We start from the raw sequence: 12,713 nt of genomic DNA on the forward strand, positions 1-12,713 counted from the left end.
CTGGGAGAAGAATAGGAAGGGATGGAAGATGAATATGGTTAAAATACAGTTATGAATCCCTCAAAGGACTAGTAAAATTATCACATTAAGTGCAGCTCCCTCTCGAAGTCTAGAAGCACATCAGTGTATCCGGGTATCGATGGTAAGTTGGGCTGTGTATATAAATTTGCATGAGTCTTCGAGGTTTTCTAGAAAGTCAGACTTTGGATTTCTGATCCTTGCTCCCTCAGTTCCATCCTGATTCAGGTACTAACGTAAACCGGATGCTGTTGAAGACAGCCACCCTCATCCAGTTGTTAACCAAGCCTTCCTTGGTACAAATGAGATAAGAAGGCAGTAAATGAGAAGGCATTTTCCAAACTAAGAGAGCCCTCAGAGAGAACTCCAACTCAGCAATGCTTCTTCTGATGTTATTCATTTGAAACACTATTTATTGAGCATTCTCAATCTTTTCAAACATATTTTACAGGCATTTAACAAAAACAACTTGATCCTAGAGGAGAGAAACAAATACTTCAACCCACATCTCACTGGGAAGACCTACTCCAACGCCTACTTTACAGATCTCAACAATTATGATGAATACTAGCAGCTCTTACACTTCTGGCTCCTTGTAAACTCTCTGTTCCTCAAAGCTGTACTCCATGACTGCCCATATTTCTGAGACTTCAGAGATGATGTGTGGATCCATTTCAAGTGCATTTCAAACCAGGACTTTCCCATCACTACCAAAAAAAGCGCACACCCTTATACCTAAATGTGGTGTTGTGAAAATCTGGTCTGTAGAAAACATTTGGTGTTGCGAAGTGAGCCATGATATGACATTTTGTGTTATGCTCATCCCAAACTCTAACTGGTCTACTGTTTTCATGAGTGTCATTTCATAAATGTGCCAACCATGTTAGAAAGTGTGTTCAGAAGCATAGCGTTGTCATGCTTTTAAGTGCAGAGGGTCAGGATGTTTTAACTTGGAAACAAACAAACAAACAATTATAACCAGGCACTTTAATCTGAGAGATGTCTTCCCCACACACACAGGGTCCAGAGTAATTCACAGAATGAAGGTGTGGCTACTGCCAACTCCCTCAACCTGGGTGACTCTATAGGTTCTTGGAAACAGCTTTGTTGCACTTGGAGTGATTCCTGCCCAGGGATTCCATCTGCCCTGGACCTGCCAAGTCATGGTCTACTGAAACCCTCTGCTTTGGTCTGGAGCAGTGATTGTCATCCCTGTTTGGTGAACACATGAAACAGAGAACAGCCAATGAGACACACAGCAGTATTCTGCAGCTTGCAGTGAAACTAATCTTACTCTAACTTTTGGATTCTGTGTCATCCAAGGAAGTTCCTTGTCATGATGGGGGCCTGAAGGCCACCTTCCTGGGTGCTGAAGAGCCAGTCTGAGCATTTGCATAGACTCCACACCCTTTCCTCCCTCCCTCCATGAGGAGAAAATTCTTGATTTATGATGGAAAATATTGAAATACCAAACTGTAATTGAAAGCTACTTTTTAATTTTTTTGTATTATGCAGTGTTGAATTAACTGATGTAATTGAAAGCTACTTTTTTATTTTTTATTTTTTTGTGTTATGCTGTGTTGAATGAACTGATGTTAATGGCTTTTTTGTTTTTTGTTTTTTGTTTTGTATTCAGCATCTTTGATGTGACTAATGTGTAGCAATGGCCCCTATCAAAAGCATTAAAGGTGTGTAAAGCTGTCCCTCTGGAGCTCAGTGCAATCCCACTGAAGCAACACTCCAGTACCATGGTCTCCTCATTTGTCCCCTGCTGCCCCAACACCAGAGGAGGGAACGGCTCTGGTGTCTGTTACTAAGTTGCTGCCTCCCTGTCCTCCAGCTTACTGAGTCCCACTTCTGCTCCAAGACAGTAGCAGTCAAGATGTACCATAAGCAGTAACGGATGAGAAGGTCAGGATTTTAGTGGCCTCTCTCTCTCATCCCAATGGTTGACTGTTCTAAGGCTACTCTTAAGATCCTCAGACAAGTAAAGAAGAGTGGTTAGCATCTGAAACCGGTAGAGGTACCGATCTAATGCATTTTAAAGGTGAAGACAAATGGTTTGTCTGGGCCACTGGTCACTATGATAAAGGCCTGAGTAGGCAGTCATATATGTTAAGGGCATATAAACTTTCAGGTTCTATGCAAATGTATAGCATGAGGAGTGAAGATTACAGGGTTTTTATGAGTATATGTTTTCCCCCATGGAATATAAAGAAGCAACCTCAGAAGACATTCCAAAAAATCTTATGATTAATCACAAATTATTCTCATATAAACACATTTTTCAGACATAACTCTGTGTTAAAATTGAAATTAAAACAGCAGATGGGCTCTGGGAGATGTGTCAGATTGTGAGGAAATGGCATATGGGAATATTGCGATGGGACATTGTGTGGCATTTCACACACTTCTTCTACAGTGTATGTGGCCTCCATTACACACACATTTTTAAAATCCACACTCAGCAGACAGAACGTGTCAGATGATTTATTCATTGTCTCTAGGGTGGAATTTTAGTGGATGCTTCAACTCATCTCATTGCTTTCTTTTAAGAAAAGAATAAATCCTCCTGGCATAGCACTATTCTAGTGTTTTAAAAAGAATCTCCCCTTCTTGAATATTTCTAGTTTAAAAGGTCACTTTCTTTCCCCTGGGAAGAAGAGTACAAATATTTCAAGAATTTATGGCTAAACTTGATAGGAAATGCTTTCTAAATGACCTCTAATCTGGCCTTCATCAGTTTGATATAGTAACCCCACCCCAGAGTTCTCATTTTCAAAGACAGTTTTCTGATATTAGTATTGCTTTTTAAAAGTCTCCTCCTTGTCTGCTTTGTTCTCCCTTCAAATCCCCACCTCCAGCCACCAGTCCTTTGCTCTTATTTAGCCAAACAATTGGAGCAATTTCTTAGGAGTGCCTTGAGCTGCATTCTGGTTTTCACTACCTGCTGCATGACTTATTTTCTGCAGGTGTACAGCTGCAGCTCCTGGTGCAGTCTATACCACACTCCAGACTTCTCATTAACACATCACACACACGTGCATAACACACACACACACACACACACAAACACACACACACACACACACACACACACATGTTTGAGTTAGGTTGCACTCTACGGGTCCTGTTTTAAATTCTGCCCTGACATTTTCATTTTTCCCCTACTTTCTCCCCACAACCCTTCTTCCTTTCCTTTATTGCTTCTTTATTTCATCTCTTTCTTCTTTTGCCTTTTGATGAAAGAAAAACAGAGTAGAATTAATACTTTAAGTTGTATCTGGCTGAACCTGTTGTTAAATGACATTAATCAACTTATCTTCTGGAGTTAGGGTTCAAGTCTGGTTTTCATTAGGAAACTGGCTTCAGTCACACTAACATTCATTGGAATTTGGTCCCGATGTTGTTTGGGGTCCTCTCACTGATAAGACTGTCATCGATCCTGCTAAGTGATGACATTCTGCAGAAATAAAGAGTAAAATATTTTCACACTTCATAGCCAGAGGTATTTCCAAATACTCCGGGGACTTTCTTGGAACTGTGGGCTCTGTCATACTGACTGAAGCTATCTTGGTGATCCTAAGGAATTCTTGGACACTGGGAGATGCTCTGCTTCACAGAAAATTCTCTGTCATCATAGTCCTAGACTTTTCCTTCAAAACTTTCCAATGCAAGCTAAACACCTTTATGCCTCTGCCCCTTAAGACTTACTCATGACACTTAAGCATCTTGGTCCTGTTGGATGAATGAAAATGCATATTAAAGTAAATTCTACCTAAAAACATGTATGTTGATGGAAGAAAAGAGGGTTTCTTGAGTGCATGATCAAGTGACAGAGACACTAAAGGAACTGAAGAGAAGTCATAAACTGAATGTTTGTAAGGGCATCTGCTATGGAGATGTCTCTATCATTAGGAAGGACAGGTCTTGCCTTCAATACTGTAGGCAATTTCTCATCAAGAGGAATCCATCTATGTACTATGCTATTATGTGGTTGAATAGCTCAAGAGATGTCATCCTAAAGATATCTGACTTGAACTATCAGTTTGCCTAAACACAGCCTACTGTGCATGTAACCACATGTTTCTTTTCTGAATTCTTTTTTCCTTTTCGAATAAACCACAAATATTTCCCCAACAGATCAAGCCAAATTCCTCATCAATTATTCCCCAGGGTCATCAACTTTTTTAACTTTTAAGTTTCCTAGACTTTTTGGTGGGCTGTTCATATTTTAACTCGCACTTTGGAGTACACTAGTGCTACTGTCTCAAAAGACAATTTGGGAGCCCCAACTAGAAATAGCAGATGCCATGTACCAATGGGTGATACCGTATTAGATCAACTGTTGGCAGGTTATTTTCAAGTCTACAGGCTCAAAAATATCATTTTCCATGGAGATGTCAAAACAGTAAACTTAGACTCCTTTGAAATTCTCTGGTGTTTTTCTAGAGTCTAAAGATGGAACTGGTCATACCCAGTTTGTCCAATCATTCTTACACCTTTACTACTTCATGGGGCATCTAGAGACTTATGTTAATACACCATTGCCAATATTCCAAAGCCTATTATTACCCATGGGTTTGTGATAATATCTACTATCCATTACTAAAGAGCATTATGAAAAAATGCTTCTTTTTATCTAAGAGATGTACCACAGGGAATGCTATGTAAGAAGTTACTGTCCAGAGCCCAGAGATTGTTTATCTCTGCAGCTTACCTTCCCAGTTGTTATCATTAATTAAAATGATGTAAAGAGATTTTCCAAGCTCTATAAATACTAATCTATGGCCTTGAGGTAGTCTCTCTGGATTATCTCATGATACAAAGAAAATGTGTTGTTTTCCAGTTTGCTACTGTACCCTTCAGGGAACAAAAACCCTGTGGATAATATACAACATTGAACTATTGACAGAAGTTGTGAACGTTACTCTTCTCTGTGGGTTTCATATCATAATGTTGCATTATCAGAGATTTGATACAAATTGCAGAAGCAACTTGGAAACCTGTCTCTTAAAATAGTTCAGGCTGCAAAGACTGTGCAGTCTCCTGGATACCAAATTCAGAGCCTCCTACAAATAGTATAGTTCATAATGAAGTCCCAGCCCTAGTACATGATCTCTTTGAAAGATGATGTCCTGCCCTTTACGCCTGTTGTCCATGACCAGAGCCTATACCAACTCTGTTCCCAGGTAGAAGTGCTTTCCTGGGAAGACACTGTACCTGGAACTAAACTGATCAAGAAAAAGCAGTGATGGGGAATCACTAAAATGCAAATCAGGCAGGAAAATTTCCACCCCTTCATAATCCAGCAAGGACCTAAAACCAGTCAATTAGCCATAATCGTCATCTTTCTCTGCTTCTTGGGAATTGAATACCGACTGGTTCCAATGTTAGACAAATGCAAGCAAAACGAAAAGCCTAGGCTCTGATAAACACAACTGCTCTTCCATCCAGACAATAAAGGACGCCTGTTATCTGTGGAAGATGTAGTACTGACTTCCCTGTACAAAGTTGCTAGTGCCTTGTATAAGCTATGTGCTGTCACTTTTCCTGGTTATTGATTGTCCCAATTAGAAGCCACTCGGTGGTTGTATACACTTTGAGGAAATCTACTCCGTGTGTCTCTTTGAACTCAGGAACAGAAAATGAGAGAAATGTGTCATGTTCGAGTGTGGTTTTGCTCTCAGAACAGGATAAAGAGTGCGTTGTGTCCAGATGAAGTGACCCTGTTTCAGCCTGCAAGAAACTGATGTTGCTTTAACTTTTACATCTTCATGGGAATGGAGTAGAGCCTTTCCTGGGGTAGGAGAGTCAGCTCTGTTTCTGTAGAAGTCAGTGGGTGTTTCTGTTGCTCTTCATGCACATACATAGATATACCAAAAACAGATACAGGCTACTTACAGCCACACAGGTTGTGAAATGAGAACCAACTGGAACATCATTTGGATTGTTTTATCATATTCTGCAAATCCAATATCAGAACTGCTCAAAAGTTCACAAAATTACTATTTTTCGCTTGGGTTTAAAACATTAGCAGTGTCTTCTATGCTGAAGCTGACCACTGATCTCTTACACTGTGACTGTGGACTCGAATCAGCTTATAGATCTGCTTCCAAAGCATGCACAGTGGGAGCTTCCAACCACTGAATCACCATGATATTCACCTCATCTGCCAATAAGATGCACCAGCTTCTTCCAGTGTAAGATTCTGCAGAACCTGTGACCACTTGACTTTACACCTGCTATGCCTCCTTGCCTGTTTTGTGATACAAAATAAAATTGTTTGGGATTGCTCATTCATTGAAATTTCTTCTAGGCCAACTTCAGCCCTTGGTAAACTTGCGGACTGTTCCTGATGTTAAGATTAAAACTTCAAAGGCGCTATTTATTAGTCACACAGAGCCATTTCAAGAGAAAGGAGCTCTGCCTTTCCCCATCAGTTTCCTTAGAGAAGAGACACTTGGCTCTGTGTGGAGTTGCTGCTGGCTGCTGAGTGTTCTCTTCCTGGTACAATGGGCAACCCACACTATTAGGCCCTTATGTTTGGCTGAAATCTTACTAGCCATGTGCACTGGTCTTTTCTACAGCTTTCATTTTTCTGTTTCACTCATTAACCCACTGCATTGATATTCTTCCTGGGAGCTGGTCAGGCCCTTGCCTCAAATTGTGCTTAATGACACCTGGCAGATAGCTTGTTTTCAGAAATCATTTTAAGACCCTAATTATGTCAACCCAGGCAGGGATAATTCTGTCTTTCATGGAACCAATTATGGAGCTTCCAAAAAGGGGAGAGCAGGGACACTTCCCAACCAATCAACCAAACCAAACTCACACCCATCTAACCAAACATTAATAAGATGAATCATTATTATGGTAAATGTCACCTTGTATCTGCCCTAGGCACATTCCAATATCAGCATCTCCACCTTCTTCATTGCTTCTAACATTGAAGTTATAAAATGGTCCTGCCTTTTGCCAAGAGCACAGCACTACTCCCTTCTGAGACCTCCCTCCCCACCCTGAGCATCACCTCTCTGCCAACATTTTGTGGAAACTAAAAGAATCTTACTATGTACAGATAAATTGTATTATATTTTTTGTACTTAATGTTTTGTGTAAATAGTTTGCCTTGTTCAGTTGTATGTGAGTATTCAAATAAACCCTGCCATTTAGGAGACAATTAGTGGTAGTTTTCTTTCCATAAACTCCCAAAGTGTGGTAATACACTTGAGGATCGAGTTTCATCAGAAGGAAGAAGGTGTGGGTAACCTGCTAGGTGAACCTCCATGACACAGATGTTTGGCCTTCTCAGGCCTCTTGAAGAATAGGCAGAGCAATCACACAGACTCACACAGATTAAGTCATCAACTTTTACCAATAATCCTATGGGAAATAAGAGCCACGTGTAAGGAAAGCTCTGTTTGAGGGGTGAGTATCAGATCCTGACTGCGATGGATGTATTAAATATAGGCTTGCCCTCCTGTAGTACCCCAGATGTAACTCATTGTTGCCTATCAAGGTTTTCCTGAATGAACTGATAACAGTCAGCACAAGCATAGCATGATCTGGGAAATCCACACTTTTCCGAAAGAGCAATATTTCAATATCCATTCAATATTTCAGGATATTTACATTTATTTGATATATTTAAAATATATGCATGTATTTATATATGTGTACACATATAATATGTATGTGTAAATAGACATGGCTCCTATTATTTTATATATACAAATATGTATGTATTTTAATGGACCAAAGGCCCAAGACAGCTCAGTTATGTCAAATATTAACATAATAAAGCTATATAAAATTAATCTATCAATAGTTATGAAGATTAAATGATTTTAACACAAGAAATAAACTATTCAAAAATTTAAAGCATTCCATGAAGAATCTCTTTTTATCTACTAGTTTAAAAATTAGGAAATAAGTGGTATTAAATAATTTTCTTTTTTGCATTTTTTTAACATTTGTGATCTCCACAATAAATATTTTGATAATTAGATGGCCTCATACTGCTCATATATCCCCATCCTCTTAAAATTTTCTTCACTTGATCTTTAAAAAAAAATAAAGTTGAAATATGAATTGAATAACTCTGCACCTCTTAGAAATTTATAATGTAATTTTCTATTTAAAGTGCCTCTTCAGCCAAGTATGAGAACAGCAGATATGATTGAATACATTGACTGTATAGTTCTAAATAGTTAATGTAAGAGGAAATTAACCTTAAAATAATCTCTGAAAGTATCATTTCCTGACATTATTATTTTTAAGTGGTGCTTTTAAAAAATCACATAGAAATAATGTCTGGAGGACCTTCTCTCATTATTTTGCTATCATACATTTTCCTGCAGCATTTGCCCCATTTCAGTGATCCCAGAGTTAGGAGCTAGAGCCCCCAGTTGGCATTTGGAAAGTAGAGTCTGAGTATTATAAACAAGTAAGACCATAAGTACAAAACTCAAGACAAAGGAAGCTCAATGATAACCCATGTTAAGCTTTTTCCCAACAGAATAAATCAGAACTCCCAGAAAATCTCTCGTATCAAGGAATGCTATTTATATTTTAAAACAGTCTTAGCATAAACTCAGCAGTGATGCCTGAATTAGGATTTTCAACTTCACTTAGGCTTATGAGTCAGGTAGTTGTGAAGGTCTGTTCTTGGATGGTTTATCACAATCACAATGACATAAAGTAAAAAAACACTTTCATGTTTTCTCCCCCTTCACTTTCTTTTTATTCCACTTAAAATTGTTGAGTCACCTCTTGTTTCCTGTTAGTACATGCATGTTACATGATCTCTCTGCGTCTCTATGGAATCTTCACATTCCATAGTGGCCATATCCCTCTTACTCTGAGAGAAGAGTGGTAATGGAAGCAACACAGTAGTGTCCAGGGAGCTCTAAGGACTGCCTATGTACTCCTTTTGGGGAGAATATTTCAGGCAAGACACATCTCTCAAGTTTCCTGGACCCAGTATGGCAAAATATCAGCTTTCCTTTATCCACCCCCATTATATCTGGCTTCCTCTCTAGCAAAATAAGAAAAGTTTTTCTTTAGGCACAAAGTTATCTTGTAATGGACTGATAGGGGCTACATTTCCATGCTTTGAAAATGGGGGCAGATGGTCTGAGGACCAAGTACCCTCATGATTCCAATCCAGTATGAAAACTCCTACCAAGAATGCTTTGTTCAATCACCTTTTCCTCAATAGATTTCTCCTCAACTGGAAAGACAATACAGTAACTGAAATCAGTTTCACACCCTCTCTGAGAATACCTCCAGCATTGGTAACATCTACGTTCTTTAGAACCTGTTTCATGCTACTATATTTGCCCCATACCCCCTGCATTTAGGAGGTAATTTTATTCTTATTCTAGAACTGCACATGTTCACAACATTAGAAAGCCTTCAGTAATCCAATGTGATGTTAGAAATTGATGGGTGGTGTGGTCCATGCCCTTTATATGGGCTGTTTTCTTTGCTTTTTGAGTCTTTATGAAAGCAGTTCTCAGGAAACGAACTCTACATGCATAACACCCAGAGGGTCACTCACTAATGAGCTTACATTTAACATCACGTGGTACCTTCCAATTCAGAACTAAACTAAAAGTAGAAAGCATGTAACAGGGACACAGATAAGTGTAACTCATTCCTCATCCAGGAACCTTCTTGCAGCAAGAGACTATTAACTATAGAGCACCAAGTAGTCACGGTTCAGAGAGCTGCTGATAGGTTGCTCAGCACCAGTGGATGCATCTACAACACAACTCTTGCACCTAAAGCTCAAGGAACCCTGAGGAAAGTGGGAGGGGAAAGATTATAAGAACTCTGCCATTACATTGTGCCTTCTGTCTATGACAAGGAAGCTACACATAGGAAATCTCAACAGCATGGTTGCCTAAACAAAACTCCAACAACAGCTGACACACCAATGTAGATGGGAAAGATCTCACAGGGCCCCACTGCTAAATTAAGAGCTACATATAATTAACAGCTGCTGAGGGAGGGAAATTTGGTTTTCTTCAGATAGCAGCTCCCGGAGCTGATTATCTAGTACCAAGTGGTCAGCCCTAGAAACACACATTCAAGCAACACTGCAGAGACTCAACAGGTTGTTTTTATGCGTTTATTCTTTTATGTTTTTATGTAACAATAAAAGAGAGGAGGCCCTGACCTTAGACAGGGAGGGAAGAGGAGGGAAGAAAATTATATAATTATATTTTAGTTAAATAAACACTAGAATAAATATAAATGTTGCTTTGCTTTCCACCTCTCTCTTTACCACCTAGTACCTTATTAATTCATTGTCAACCCTCCCAGAGGCAAACAAAGAAAACAGCCTGATTTCAGTTACTGTATTGTTTCCAAATTGTTTTTGGGATCCAAGCTTCTCAGGGTGAAAAAGATAGTGTCCTTACTGGGTCATGTTCTTTTGTAAGTCTTAATAGATACAGTTCAACAACATAATTTACTGATACATGTTCTACTTAGTCTAAATATGGTACTGAAGATTGAGACCTAGTGTTTTGCCTATTAGTTCCATAAACATTTTGTTTGAAGAAAGACAGACCACTTTTAGCAGCAGTTAGTGTGCAGAGAACTAGCCCCTGTAACAGAGCACCGTCAGTTACTAACACATACAAAGCTTTATATCAGAACATACAATTGTGTTTGTCTAAACAAGCTTCAAACTTGTACTTGAAATCAATTAAACTATAATTCTTTGGGAAAGATCATTAAATCATTTATTTTACATTGAGAATATTGGACAAATCATAAAGACTTTGGGTAAACATCTGGTATACACATGAACTCAAGCAAGGACGATTCTCCATGGTCCCTGTATCTAGCCAATAAACATTTAAATCTAGATTCTGTGGATAAGATACAAATGTGTTACCTGCCTTAGTGAATCTGGCTGACTGTAAACATAATGATTTCCACATCAACCAATTTCCCTAAAACTGTCATGATTTCATCTCTCTCAACAGAGAAATAAAATCCCAGTGTGCATATGTAGCACATTTATTCACTAAACTGTTGATGGCTGTCTAGGCCCATCTCACTTCTTATCTACTGTGAATAGCGAAGCAGTAAACATTCATATGCAAGGGTCGCTGTGGTATCCTGACTTAGGTATATTTCCAGGAGTTGTGCTGAGTTTGCTGAGGAACCCCATATTGATTTCCACACTAGGTGACACTTCCCCATCCACAGTTTTATAATAAAAGATCCCATTTTTCTGTGTTTTAACTAGCATTTTGTTCTTGCTTGTTTTCTTGGTGACAGTCATCCCTATTGGCCTGAAATGGAATATCAATGTAGTTTTAATATTTGGTTCCCTAGTGGCCAACAATGTAGAAAATTTTTTTAAATATGCATTGGTTGCTTTACCTTTCTCTTTTGAGAGATGCCTATCCAATTTATTAGCTTATTTATTGATTGGGAGAAATTTTAATGTGTACTTAATTTTCTGTAATTATCTGTGAAAGTCAGATACTAATTCAATGTTAGAAATTTTGTCACCTTTCCCATTCTATAGTCTCTCTTTTTAGTCTGGTGATGTTTCCTTCATGTGTAGAGCTTTTTGATCTCCTGTGATCTCATTTGTCAGTCCTTGGGACTGTTTCCTGTGCTTAGAGTTATTTTCAGAAAGTATTTGTTAATGGTTATATCTTGAAGTAATTTCCACTAATGGTTTTAGAATTACATTAAATTACTGGATCTATTTTGAATTCGCTTTTGGGAAGAGTGTAAAGGATGTAGTGTCTCTGTGAATGGCATATGGTAACTATGGATGTAGCTCTTTCTCAAGGTCCTCATTGCAAGGAAGAGATACAGAGTAGGTCCTGGGCTGTGTCACTGTCTCATACCTCCCGGATGGCCTTGGTGATGTTTACTGACTTTATGCTCCTCAGTCTCTGGTCTACAGAACAAAGATGAAAAGAGGATCTTATATCCCAAGGTTATTTCAATGACTCATTAACCTAACACATGCGAGCTTATCTAAAAATGCTCATCTCAGTCAGAAGTGCTCCCCAAATATGGGCATTCCTATGTCTGCATACTCCACAACTAAGGGGCAAATGTAAATGGTGTTTAAAGAAGTGTTATTTTATTAAACATTTATGCCAACTCCAATTTTAAGCCATTAAAAGAGAACCTCACAGTATATGAAGAATGAAGATATATTTTTAAACTGAATGTCAAACATATATGTGTTTGTGACAGGGAAAAGAATTGAGTCGGAGTTTTCAGAAGTATGTTTTGGAGATTGTTGAAAACACTACACACCTTGTTTACTAGATAGTAAGCTGGATCTGAGCTGGAAAATCTCTCTTCAAGCTAGCTTTCAAAATGCCAGGAGATGCTATTCTTGCTACTGAGGAGGAAAAGAATCAAAAGTCCTATCCTTTTAAATAGGAGTACAAATGATCTGGAGATAACCAACTAGCTTCTGACCTCCCTCCATGGGAAGGAATTCATCCCTGATAATGTAAGCCTAGTTAGCAATTTATTATATGATGAGCTCAAGAGGGCACCTTACTACTATTGTTTAACTAAACTGATACAGCATAAAATTACCTTCTAGACATCTATGAACATGCCTACAGATAACAGCTATGTCCAGCCTTAATCAGAGAAGTGTCTTTCTCTGCAGTGAACATGAATAAAGATGCTGA

General features: G+C 38.7%; 1 protein-coding gene across 2 annotated transcripts in view; it reads left to right on the plus strand.

The window, feature by feature from the left end:
- Sema5a (semaphorin 5A) overlaps positions 1 to 7,204 on the plus strand; it is a 437,483-nt gene extending 430,279 nt beyond the window's left edge. Inside the window, 1 exon segment of one of the 2 annotated variants that reach the window (NM_001107659.2) lies at positions 470 to 7,204. In NM_001107659.2, coding sequence (NP_001101129.1) covers positions 470 to 589 — 120 coding nt within the window. In that variant the 3' untranslated portion in view covers positions 590 to 7,204. 2 annotated transcript variants of the gene reach the window in all.
- Positions 7,205 to 12,713: the final 5,509 nt, after the last annotated feature.

This window comes from Rattus norvegicus, chromosome 2, assembly GCF_021556685.1.
Source record: "Rattus norvegicus strain SHRSP/BbbUtx chromosome 2, alternate assembly SHRSP_T2T, whole genome shotgun sequence".
NCBI classification, from domain to species: domain Eukaryota; kingdom Metazoa; phylum Chordata; class Mammalia; order Rodentia; family Muridae; genus Rattus; species Rattus norvegicus.